Raw genomic sequence first — 13,701 nt, forward strand, 5'->3', positions numbered from 1 at the left:
TGAACATGAACGGCTGGAGGTCTAGACATGTTCGGTCGAAGTCCAATTGCCTTTCTGTCAAGCCAAATCTAATAGAACTGACGGATAGCTCGTTATTATGTAGTGAGAAAGTGGCTGCTCGATGTAGTGACTTTAGAACGGGACAAAAATGTTCGCGTCTTTAATAACCTGAGATCTCAGTAGCCTAACCCTCAACACATCATGGGTGGCAAAATTAGCGTGCCTCATATACGTCTATAAAGGTGTTACAGCTGCGTTCCTCGCGACATTTTCGGATTTATGGGTGCACTCGGTACGAAGGCATAACGTTGACAGCGCGAGCTTCTTGCATTACTGAAAAATTTTACTTCACATGAGGTCTTCAGGTCTCGTACTAGATACTGTCCGAGTGTTTCGGTTCGAAGATTCATTATTTTATTTTGTATGACTACTTGTCTAATTGCTACCCGTAGTCACTTTTATGTCTGCCGCGGTGGTTAGCACAAAATCGAGGAGATCGCTTGATTAAGGCATCTTTTTTCATGTGTATATAAATAATTTCTAAAGAACTGTCTTTAAAAGGCCCTCATTTTTAAACCTTGTCGCGAGAAAGCAATTAAACGAATGCAAGACGTGGAAGGTGTGACCGTAATGATGCAGATACAGGACACTTCTATTGTATCTGATATAATTTCCGTTCAGAACTGGCCATATTTAGAAAAGTTTCTACACACACGGGTTTCATTACACAGTGTGCGTAATTGATGTCACACTTGCTTGGCATCATCCTCATTTCAGGCGCTCTCTGCTGCGCTTATTCTTATTTGGGCGAACATGAAACCTTTGTAAGCACCTGTGCATGCTCTCACTCCTGAAATAGAGCCAGACTGACTCCGAAAGCTGGGGTGTCATCTTGTCTTGGGTAATGTTCACTCCATTTTAAGTTATTTACGAGATCGGGCATGCCTTATCGTTTACATTCGAGTCCCGAGAATGAATGAGCGCATATCTCCGCCGATTGAAACCATCTTAACAGGACACTAAAGAACAAGGAAATTCACAATTCAGTTCAGGTTTGTGAACTGCTCTTCCGAAGCTCAAGTGCCAATAATATTGCGGGGAAGCACAGGACGCCATTGTATTCCCCGTTATCCCGTCATTTAAATGTAAGAGGTTAAATTAACGATGTGGCTTGGGCTGGCTGGGCTCACGAATGTGTGCCACAGTGATAACACGTCAAATTTTCGTGACGTGGAAATGAGCCATGCTCAATACGCCCGATGTCGCGTGTCATGGGACGCGTGTTTTGCTTTTTTCATATGAAATTGGTCGCAAATGTGAACTGGTGAATTCGAGTAACTGAGGCCGCATGACGTTATTACGAATTCGACAGCTATTGTTAAAGCCAAAAAAGAAAGCGAGGCAAACATTTTTCACTAAGGGAATGTTTTCCAACCTCCAAGGACAACTCCAGCCTCATACTCATTTCATGATCGCTTCCATGTAAAACAGTTCATTTGTTCGCTTGCATGTGTAAGCTTGCACTCTCATCACAGAACTCTAATCGCAATGAGCAATCGTATGAGACGTGATTTTGGCGTAAGCGCGTCGGCACTGAGGGAGTCATGACAAAAGAATCTAGCTTTTCTTTTCAATGATCAAATTTGTGAGAGGCGAGCATTTCTAGCGCAATAACACACAACGCAGTGTCACAAAACTACGCCATTAGCGCCGTTGATGGTGAAATCAGTCTTTCACTGGACCGGCGTAGATATACGCTATGGTGCATACGTTATAATAATAAACCACGCTGCAATATATTTTCGCGTTAAAGGGAAGATCTTAACGATTGAATGAAAGTTAAATTACTTGTGTGGAACTTGTGGGAGGGGTTTGCCTCTTTGTTTATCAAGGAAGCCACACCCTTCCCGCACGCATTACTCTTAAAGACATGACACCATCTTCTGAAAATTAAATTTTTGGATTGCACGGTAAATCGTACACGTCTCACAGCGAGCTAGCAACATTTGAGCGCATTCGGAGCGGTATGAAAAGAACTTGCATCTGAATATTTTGTACCTAATTACACCAGGCCATAGCGGCGCTCAGGAAGAATACAACGCGGTACGGAGATGTTCTCTGCAGACAAGCCTAGTGGGCCTTCAGTTGATACGAGGTGGGAAGAGGCCTCTACGAGATGGTGGTTGTGCCGGACGTGACGTTCGGAAATGTGGAGCTTTGCTTCTCCTCAGAAAAGACGGATTTCGTGAAACGGCCACAACGAGATGCAGACGACATGTCTCCGGGTGTGCATAAGTACAAAACAACAGAAGGCATCCAGGAAGACGTGGGATGGTTTACATTCGTAGCGCCGGAGGCACCAGCAACGACACCGTAAGAGATGAGGGTCGCGGGGCTGGAAGAGACAAACCCTGTCCTGTAAGTAAGAGGCACGTCGTGTTTTCCAGCACACCCGCCATATGGGCAAAGCACGCACGCCCTCTCGGCAGCCGTTACAACCTCTCCACTATTTGCGCAGACGGTGTGCGGACTGGCGCTCCAAGCACAATGACAGCGACGGAGCTGCGCAAACAGGTCTCGCGAGCGGAGTCGGCAGAATTAATGGAGGCGGTGAGAAGGAAGCATTTGCTGGCAGTGTACATAAAACAAAATGAAATCGGCAAAGAATTCTACGACAATTCCACATACAGCCACCTAACGGCGGAGGCACGCTGTGAGGCCCTGCGCACTCGGTTTTTAGTGACTCATTACATTGCAGACACGGGGAAGGCGGGAGATGGAAATTCAAGACGATGAGCAAAACGAGAACAAGGGGAAAGCAGGAGCCAAAGTTTCGACAAGTGGGCATGTCACCTTGAAGAACACAAATACCCTTCTCCGAACTTTGGCTCCTGTTTTCACCTTGTTCTCGTTTTGCTATTCGTTATTACATGACAGGTGTCTCGACGCAATGCCCGCTCTGCAGCACATGTGCAGCACACCAGAGAAAGAGCCCATAGCACACATCATCATGGAAAGTCCACGCATACGCACTTGCACTGAGACCACCTCCTTGCCGATGGCACTAGGATTTCTGGACGACGGTAACACGGACGCTGCTGACGCACAGGCATGATAAGCCTCAGGCGAAGTCGGTTGCATAGTCGACGTGAGAAAGCGCCGCCTTGAACACTCGTGGAGACATAGAGCGCTACGACGGAGTTAGGTCTGGAAGAAAAAACTTTATCTTACTTACTTTATCCTACTTTTTTAATACTTTAGGAAAATAAATTGTTGATTTCTTTTTCAGTTTTTGGCTTTGCTTCTGCTCCGGGCTACATCTCTTGGCAACTCGTTGAAAAGGGCACCGACTCAAGAGCATCAACATCAGCCCACTCCTTGACATCACACAGCCTATTCGAAGATGCTGGTGGCGCAGACTTAGAGGCATCAATTTCGATGAAGCAATCACTTTATTTACACTTTAGAAAGCGGAAGGCACAGGCAACAAAAGCTGTACAAGCAAAATCTCCGTAGAGCTTTTATGTAATGCTCTTCGGCCAACAAAGCATAAAGAACAGAAACCACCTGGGTTTTCGGATTTAAATTTCAGGTTGGAAAGCGTGCCGAGAGCCCAGTTTAGTATTTGTTTTTACCATATCTGCCACTCCACTCGGGCAACAATAAGCTGAAAAGAGTTAGATGACCATGGCCATGACTCGGTTAACTCGCATGCCGTGTTCTTGTGCTGTTTTCACAGTGGTCCGCAGCCTGACCCTGCTTCCACTGAAGTGGCACAGCGTCGCTCACCTGAAGAAACCTCGGAGCACCTTCGCCCTTGCACAGCTCGACGATGAGCTGTACGTCATCGGTGGCCACGATGGTGCGTATACGCATTACCTTTACATTTTCTGTGGTTCGACTGAGTGCTAAGGGGCTACACGATGTTTTACTTCTGATCTACGAACTGCGTGTATTCGTCTAGCTTTGCGTTTGTGGCACCTGCGCTGCCATTAGGACTGAACGGTGCCTGGTTGAATTGTTGATGCGACAGGGGCACCACATTCAGTAGTACTGAGCTGCGATTTTAGTACGTCTTGCGATTTTAGAGAGTCTTGCTAGCAGTACAATGAGGATGTATTAGTAACGAGCGCAAGATGAACGAAAATAACTTCAGAAGTCTGAAGTCATGCTTTCATTCGGACACAGAAGTGGGAAACGGAGAAGCTTGCACAAACAAACGTACAAACAAACTAGAAAAAGCAATAAAGTCTGGAACGCCATAGATGAGCGCTATTTCATGGCACGTCAAATAATAGGTTGACCCAAGTGAAGGAATTGTGATGTTAAAGGTAGTTCGTGCCGTGGTGCATTGAGTTCTTTAAATTAATGCGCGTATAAGGTTTACGTGCACATCCACCCTAAAAAATGTGGGTATTCATATCGCAGGCAAGACTATTGTATCCAACGTCGAGCGGTATTCACCGCGCGACGGCAGCTGGAGCTCAGCCCCGTCACTGAGTGAGCCCGTGAGCGCCATGGCTGCTTGCCTCGTGTCGGGTGGGGCTATCTGCAAGAAGCTTTCTGTGAGGGGTAAGCTTTTGCTGGAGTCTTGAAGCTGTCGAGGCTCTCTGCAATGATACTTTCCGTCACGTGGAATTCCACGTCGCATGGTGACATTTCACACGCAGTATTTTGTTCGCAACTCTCCTCGTGAGTGCTTTGTCATGTGCTTTTCTACTTGATAGCGCTATTTTTCCCGTCTCACGAGTGTTGTGTGGGAGCGTATGAACCATATGATAGGGCATACAGTTATTCTTCCTTGGTCTGAAATCTGTAACAGTAACCAAAAGAACTGAATCTGTACGAAAACGCACGTCGATTGGCCCAAGGTATACTGCTGTTGCTGATTTGGTTGGGAGGTTTGTAAACCTAGCCCGTTTTCTCAATGGTTCATTCATTGAGAGCAGCTGTAAATTGTAAAGCATAGAGAACTAAAAAATTAGAGCACTGCATGGGCTGGTTTTTCGGCCCCGGCTCGCTTTACGGGGCCCGAGCCCAGCCCACGTCTATGATACCAAGCCCGGGCCCGGCCTGGGCCCGGTTGTTCATTGCTAACTTTAGCCAAGGCACGCGTGCGCATGATCAGGCCCAGCCCTAGCACGCTGGAGGGAATTTGTTGATGATGATTAATATTATTGGGGACTTGCCCTTTATAGCGGGCGATCAGACGGAAAATACGGTGTGTACATGCACTGAAATGTTGCTTTACCCATGCTGGTAGTTCAGGGGTTAAGCTGCTGCGCTGCTAAGCTCTAAGAGGCGGGTTCGATCACCGGCCACGGCGGCCGCATTTCAATGGGGGCCAAATGCAAAAACACCCATGTACTTAGATTTAGGTGCACCTTAAAAAACTCCTGGTGGCAGAAAAATCATCCGGTCCGCAATATGGCGTGCCTCGTTATCATATGGTGGTTTTGGCACGTAATGCGCCAGAATATAAATGAAATGTTGCTTATGTGGTACATGAAAACTCATTACAATAAAAATATGGCGACAATAAAACATAGCAAACAGTTTCTAAAACGAAGCCTACAGGTAACATGAAGAAGAGGATAGAATCAAACCCAGGGCATTATCTTTAATGCGCTTGTCTACACTTGACGTTGGGAAACAATATTGGTTACAAATTCTTAAAACACGCTCTTGGTAAATGATTTCTCACAGACGATAAAAAAAGCCTAAAGTTGTGTATTGCGAGCAGCAAGCAAAAGCTGATGAAATGTAAATAGTCGATATTCTGACTTCGACACGACATGCAATCTCAACGTACAAAATAAATTATATAATGAAGCGGTCACGCTCCACATTTCAGGCTATCCCAGATAAAAGGTTCCTCCCTTTCTTTATCAAAAATAAAAGATAGAAAATATGCCTAAAATAACACTCAGTGACGTAAAAATACTGCGCCCGGAAACGATGCCACCAGAATAGGACTCTGCGAATGGCAGCAGAAGGCTAAAATCTATATGTTCTTGTGCAAAAGAGCAGTCTGTCCAGGCTTTCCGGCTTCAAGTAGGTTCCTATCTTGAAATACCTACCAAGGTAAAATAAAATTACGTTTGCCACTTACAAATTGTACCGTATGTGTCAGCCTCACCTTCTCGAGATCTAATTAGCTACAGTGCATCAGCAATAAAATACCGGAAGCTTTGTTTCTCTCATGGGAACGCCAGTGATCAGGCCCATCGTCTGTAGTGTTATCCTTCCACTAGTGCGCATGCACTTGCGGCAAATGATCGTAGGGTTTGGTCCAACGAGGTCATTTAGCATAGGGATATATATATACGTTTTTTGCACATGTCACTTCAGCTTGGCACAGGATGCCATGGACCATACAATCCATAACATGCGCGTGTACTCGAAGGTCCGACTTAGGTCGGAACTTAGGCGTGAGGCCCACGGCCGCACGCCCACGGCTTCAAGCTCGGGTCCGCCGAAAAACGCTTCGGACTGCCCGGCCTGGCTGCGGGCGCGCGGGGCTGGGCCCGAGCTTTCGGGTCGGTCCGTGCCCTTTCAGCGCTCTGAGCACTATAGGCGATCTTTGTCTAGACACATACTGCATACAGGACTTATGGGCGTCGCTTTCGTTGTAGCGGAGATAAGGGGCCATATTTCAAGTTTTCCTGTTACTGGTGCTTACGCAGAAGCATAAGTTATGTGGCATGTACGTCACCTCCATTCTGCATTGGGATTGTACATCTGTATCCGAAGATAGTTTTCCAAAAGAGAAAGCAGCCAAAATATTAGTGATTTAACTGATGTATTAATATCATGATGCACATCATAATCGTATCTATTTTTATTGTCATCATTATCGTCCTCATCGCCAGCCTTTTTATGTATGTCCTCTACTGCTCGAACGGCTCTTCCAGCGACCGATATCTCGTATTTGTGTCGGCCAACTCCATCACAACTGTACCACTATACAAGAGTCGTAATTTCATCGTAATATCTAATTTACCGTCTCAGACTGCGGATCCGTTCTTATGGCGACCGGTCTGTGCTTTAATAAATCGCTCATTTTTACGCTTTTATCAAGACAACTCAACTCTGTTAGGCACTAGAATATCAGTTACCCGCGTTTTCCGTTAAAGCTATATTGCCCTCTTCCTGTCTCGACACAGTGATGAGTCAAGGTGAACAGGTGTGTGTGCGTGCGTGCGTGCCTGTGTGTGTGTGCCTGCGTGTGCGTGTGTGCCTGCGTGTGCGTGTGTGCGCGCGTGTGCGCGCGTGTGCGTGTGCGCGCGCGTGTGTGTGCGCGCGTGTGCGCGCGTGTGTGCGCGCGTGTGCGCGCGTGTGTGCGCGTGTGCGTGCGCGTGTGTGCGCGTGTGTGCGCGTGTGTGCGCGTGCGTGCGTGAGTGCGCGCGTGCGTGCGTGAGTGCGCGCGTGTGTGCGCGCGCGTGTGTGCGCGCGTGCGTGCGCGTGTGCGTGCGCGTGTGTGCGCGTGTGTGCGCGTGTGTGCGCGTGCGTGCGTGCGTGCGCGCGTGTGTGCGCGTGTGTGCGCGCGTGCGCGTGCGCGTGCGCGTGTGTGTGTGTGCGTGCGTGCGTGTGCGTGTGCGTGTGCGTGTGTGTGTGCGTGTGTGTGCGCGCGCGCGCGCGGGTGCGTTTCGGGGGAAGGTCACGCGCTTAGTTTATATCTTGATTGCAACACTGAGGTTGTGCGAACTGGGTGAATTTATAGTGAAAAGGGGCAGTACAGGACACTAAAGACATCGAGCGAGGTATCGCGCCTTTGTGTAAACGTGGAATTGCGCCTCGGGAAATGAACTATTAACATTTGCAGAAACTTCATGCTGATCGGCCTTATGTTTTCTTGTGAATGACATGAGCTTCAAAAAGCTAATTACCTGGATTTTGTTAATTGGCATCGGAATTTTCAGGGTAGATATATATATGGCAAACTTGGAGGCAGTTACATTTTAATGCGCTCCTTTTTATTTTTTTTATTTAAAATCGCAGCTTATTCAAGATACTTAACATCAAATTTCAACGCTCAATCCAGGCAATACGGAAACTGAGCGCTCTCAGCTCCTACGTTAGACGCAAACGCGCCGTGATGCAGTGCTCGACGACGTTGGAATGATGACACGTATGGGCAAATTGTGGTAAGGCCCGTCGCGGCAGAAGTTGGCCCAGACAAAACGTATCATATCCGTGTATTCCCCGATTAGCTTCGACGTCCAGTTTCAAACGTATCGTGTTTTTTTTTTCATGCGCGTTTCCATTTAATACGATAGCGGGACTGCCTTTCCTGTGCTCCAGGGGTGCTCGGTTTCGATATTGCCTCATTGAGCTTTAAATTTTGATGATGAATATTTCCGATTAGGTGCAATTTTGAAGAATAAAAAAAATGTGGGTGTTAAAGTGTCACTTCCTCCAAGTGTGCCATATAAGCAACTGCCCCAAAAGTGCTAATAAAAATGTTACTTGAAACATTGGTAATTATTTTTCGGAAGGTCACGTTATTAGCGCCTCAGTATGGCCGTCTCGCCTAAGAAATCCTCTGCATAAAAGCCACCTTTGCTACCCTCATAGGCAGTTTATAAAAAAATATGTATGATCTAAAAAATACCCTGCATAGAAGACAGAAATACCTTTCATCCTCACTGTTCGAGGCTACATTCATTACATACCGATTCATTAAAGATCGCTAAACTCACCATAACTTTGGGCACGTTGTAGATATGTGCTGATATTCAGTGATATCGGGTTGTAGAGCGACTGCAGTGACACATGAAAATTTATGCGCTATATTTTGCTTATTCTTTTCAGGTTATCTGTTTCATGCACATGCATCACTGTGCTCTAGACAATACAGTCATAGAGTTGGCACCATCTGTGGGAAGAAAAAAAAAGGAACCGCCCATTGTTCTATTCTGTGCTGTAGTGTACTTTTCTATTACGAAGTACACACTTTCAAATTTTCTGCGGTGTACTTTAATTTATTTGCAAGCTGCTTGCAATAACCCCACATGATTTGTTTCGTTAAGTGAGTCAAAACAAAAGTATGAGAAAGTTTCTCCGAGATTTTAGAACTATGTGTGCCTTATTCCGATTGGGCTAAAACAATAAAGTCTATGTGGCTGCCACAACAGCTACAGAAATTTCCCCATGCCACTCTAAACTGTATTAGCACACTTGACGTAGATTGTTTCTTTTCTAATTTGCAAGCGGATCCAATTCCTGAAAGGTATATTTTCCGCAGGGAGCGTACGGGGTCAACACAGTACTGACGTGATACGTTTTCACTATTTTAAAGCTATGCAATGGTTTAGTTGCTTCGCCCATTTCAATCGACGATCTTCTATAAACAGTGGCAGATACACCACTGACCTATGTTATCTACTAGTTTGGGACACTCGGTATGTGCTGGCTGCGGTGTTGCCGAGCAAAGAACATGTGCCACTGCGCATGCGCCGGTATAGACAACGTACTGTCCTACGAAGTAGACCACTTGGGTCACCGAGTATCTGCTGCCGGGAACGGCGCCCTAACAGACGCTTTCGGTACTGCATATGTCACATTTGGCTTGTGCCCCTTGTTGGCCAATCTCTCGGAATGTATGTGCACAGGATGTTACACAAGGGTTATATAGCCGTCAATAGCACCCGCTCCGGAACAGGCACCTCAACGTCGAGCCGGGCTCCTTTATGGGTAGCCACTGCAAAAAAGTTGCAGCTGGTATACTAGTCATAGTGAGGGTCGCGATGAAGCTTCAGCTGGGGTGCAGTGATTACAACAGTATATAGTGCATCTTTGTATCATCCGATGTTGTGGCTGACAGCAAGGTGACCGGTTCGTGTGCCCGTCGATTTGCTCGTAAAGTTTGGTGATTATCATTAGAGGATTGCATGCCGCAGATTGCACAAGAAAGCTGTCGTTGACTTCAGAATGATCTTTCATGATTTATGCCCCAATGTTCTTCTTTTTTATGCCTTCATATGAAGGGCCGGGACTTCGAAATCCTAGAAAGGATACTGAGAAGCTTCAAATTGCCCGAAATAATTTAACAGATTTTCTACAAGCATTTTTTGTCCCAGTAGGTGACTGTGCGGTGACCTCGTGACTGACAACAGGGTCACCTGCGAGTAGGACATCGCAACGATTCGATGCTCGCTCAGTTGCCTTCTACGCTGCGTCTTGTCTCGACACAGTCACGCCCAACCCCTGCCTTCTCGTCCTCCAGCTTCAGGGGACACAAAAAGGAAAATGGCTGTAGGAAAGCTAATACTGTATATTTAGCGCAATCCGAGAGTTGTATGTTGCTAGGGTTTTCATGTATATGCCCTTCAATTAATGCAAAAAATGAAGTGTGGAAAATATGGCAGTAGCACTTCAAACTTTTTCAATATAATTGTATTCTAATGCTGAAACAATACGACAGCTTCTGAAAATCATGTGCTGGTATCTATAGATGAGTCGGAGGCTCATAACTCCTTTTCGCCTAATCGTGTTAGGCGTACTCACTAGGCACACGGGGCTTTCTTTCTTCGTATTTGCAGATTTCAACTTTGTTTTATGGTGATAGCAATTATATGGACACTCCAGGCGAATTTTTGTCGCCGTCACCGTGATGCCCCATATAAAGTCCAAGCACAATGACCGTCGCCGCGCGTCACGCGCTGTATGTACGAGTGAAAGCACGCGAGGGAAGCCGACTATCGCTGCTCAATCTGGCGCGCGCGAAGGAGGAAAGCGGAGAGCCAACGCGCTGTGTTCCGTCTTGCGGAAGGCTGTGGTGGGATGGTAGGAGAGGGGGAGGGAAGGAGGGCGGGGGATGGCGTTGTGCCCCAGCAGCAACTGCGTATTTCGCGACCGGGCTCAAGGGGAACCAACGATCGCGGCTCTATCTCGCGCGGCATATGTGGACGAAAGTGGGGAGGCAGCACGGAGGGAGGGCGCTTCCATTCCGCCACATGCGTACTTTGCGCGGCCGTAGCGACGCCGTACATTGAAAGGGATCTGCAGATGGTTCATACCTTTGTGCGCGCTATGTTCTCCCCTCTCTTGCGTTGAAGCCGATAAACCGCATGAAGGTAACTTCGCCCGCCGCTGCCTCCGCGCTTGCTCGCACCAATGTTTTGAGGGCGAGTGCCCGCGCTCGTCGATTGTGATGTGTTCATGTTTTCTTGTGCGCGTTGAATCATGCTTGTTAATTCACCTCGTCACCAAATGTTTCCAAGTTTATACGACCGATAAAACTACTATTCTTACTTCGTATAGCTGTCTAGTTAATTGCTACCACAATCGATGCTTCACCTTCGAGGCTAAACTGCGAATCTTTTTTTTTTGCTCTGCAAACTAATTTTAGCGTAACCGAGAATTGCTCCAGCCCAACTAGGTTTAGCAGTACGCTGAATGATAATGAGTAGTATTAATCACTTGAAGTTCCCACAGCATGGTTTTTCTTCCCATGTATATTCTGATTTAGTTCTGGTGTGCGTTTATTTGCAGGAACTCTCGAGCTTTCATGACACAAGCAACGCAGAGTGGACATGCGCTTCATCACCCATCTGTCTGTTGCGTGCGGTGAAACTTTTGAAGCTTATGTAATTTAACATTTGAAAAATTCTTTGCGTCCTCGCGAACAAAGACAACAGAGACCTCGCGAAGAAAGGGCTTGGCTGAAATTGTGCCGACGTAGCTGTAAATAGAAGGCGTCGACCAATTCCAATATGTGTTGTTTTTTTCACAGAAAGCCATCTGTGTGGTGAAAACGTACAAATATCAGGCGTGCTGTTATCGCATACGCTGCTGAAGAAAGGACGACTGTGACATGTACGTCCGCAAGTAACAGCAAGTATGTCAAGTGCTTTCGGCATGGGAGTGGCGAAGTGTTTCCGAACCATCCGCCGCATTAAGAAAATACGACAGAGTTCGCTTGCCACAGGAAATGACGAAGGTTGGTGGAGGACGCTGGTATTTCGGCCTGCCGATTCTGCATAGGGTTGGAACATGTTATTCTTGCTTTCCTCTAAATTCCTAAAATCAGTGACTTCGATAACGGCATGAAGGCGAATTGAAGGCGCGATCGCCAAGAGGCAATTCAATGCATATGTGGAGCCTTGCATAATCGCATATCTTTATTTGGAAACTTTACTAACTGTGACGATGATGATGATGATGATGATGATGTGTGGTGTTTTATGGCGCAAGGGCCAGGTTTGGCCAAAGAGCGCCAACTGTGTCGAGCCGAGTTTCGCCGTCGCCAACAATTTGACTTTCATTTCGCCGCACCTGCGCCGTCGCCTTGGCAACGCATCACGTGACTCGCCGCGCCGAGCTCCGCCGCCATTACCGGCTTGGCTCATGCGCTATCTTTACCTGGGTCGCCGCTTGACCACGTGACGCCGCGCGCCTGGCTGAAAGGAGCACCGCGCTCGCCTAGTCAGTGCGAGCTGTGCCATGAATGAGAGCGAGGCCGGTATTCTCTGAGCGTTGCGCGGAAGCGGGAGGCTTTGAGCCGTCGTCGTCACGCGGCGTGTGGCCACCCCGCGGATGTCGCCTGGCGAGCTGCTTCACTGGAGAGGGTCCCGAATGCAACAGGCGTCGAACCGTCAAGGTCAATGTATCGATCACGTTCGCGCCCTGTCCGTTTGTGCTTTGACGCTGCGCCTGTTCATGGTGTCTCTTTGCATGCCTAGCACTTGCGCTTTCCCTGTGACCCAACAGGCGTCGCACCGTCGAACGATGCGTGTCTACCCAAGCCTAATCAGTCGTCTCTAGCCAACAGCCTAGGCACAGCCTTCAAACCTGTCTTAACGATGATTGTATACCTAAGTATAATAATTACAGCTAAGTCAAAGGTTAACCAAGTAAAATGAGAACTTAACCAGGATAAAGCAAGCTTTCGCTTTTCATATCCAGGGTTAGCTGAGCTAAGCCGCAACCAATTTTTTCTTTAGAGATAAGTAACACTATATGTATCGTACTTGATACTGACTGTGTCGGTCGTCTTTTTATTCGCTATTCAAAATAAGTTGCATACAATGGCCCTACGCCGTCTGATATGATAGGAATTGTTAGCAGGGACTCTGAAACCGGCAGGAGGGGAGGGGTTCATGGGGGCTCGTGCCGCTCCGTAGTTTTTTCTTTTACGGGGCTCAGCTCCCCACCTTCGTCTGTCTTTCATCTCTGCTCCTCCTTGACTGTTTGTTGCCGGCATGTCGAATAAACAAAATGTTGGTCACCATATCATCCCTCCCCGTGTCTTTTGCGTTATGTGCCCCTTGTTTCAGATGATGCTGGCGGGTGTATTGGCCGAATAGGGATGTTTGGTTTTCCCTCAGGCATGTCGGTGACCAAATTTGGCACGGACGAAATTTGGCGCCGCCTTCCCGGACATGTCACCTTCGCACACTCCGCATCGTGCTATTTTTACTTCGATAAAAAAAAATAACGCGCAACAGGACAAACTTGTTCGGTGGTAATATTAGGCAAACGCTCATGAAGACTATGAACTTTTGCTAACCAATCATATTTACACGGTTGAGGCTGCCTGTAAATTAAGTAACGATGATTGGTTAACAAAAATTCATTGCCTTCATATTAACACCTGACAATTTTTTGCTGTTGAGCGTTATATTTTTATGGCAGCATAGATTGCACGACGCGGTGTGTGCGAAGGCGATTTGGCCGGGCTGGCGGCGCCGAATTCGG

At 47.2% G+C, this 13,701-nt stretch overlaps 1 protein-coding gene across 2 annotated transcripts in view; it reads left to right on the forward strand.

Annotated features, from left to right (window-relative positions):
- LOC129387302 (kelch repeat-containing protein kel-10-like) overlaps window positions 1-13,241 on the forward strand; it is a 32,809-nt gene extending 19,568 nt beyond the window's left edge. For both annotated transcript variants that reach the window (XM_055076186.1, XM_055076187.1), the window contains 3 exons: window positions 3,740-3,862; window positions 4,429-4,572; window positions 11,497-13,241. In XM_055076186.1, coding sequence (XP_054932161.1) covers window positions 3,740-3,862; window positions 4,429-4,572; window positions 11,497-11,516 — 287 coding nt within the window. In that variant the 3' untranslated portion in view covers window positions 11,517-13,241. The remainder of the gene's footprint in view (window positions 1-3,739; window positions 3,863-4,428; window positions 4,573-11,496) is intronic.
- Window positions 13,242-13,701: the final 460 nt, after the last annotated feature.

The sequence above is a fragment of the Dermacentor andersoni genome, chromosome 2 (genome assembly GCF_023375885.2).
Source record: "Dermacentor andersoni chromosome 2, qqDerAnde1_hic_scaffold, whole genome shotgun sequence".
Classification (NCBI taxonomy): Eukaryota; Metazoa; Arthropoda; class Arachnida; order Ixodida; family Ixodidae; genus Dermacentor; species Dermacentor andersoni.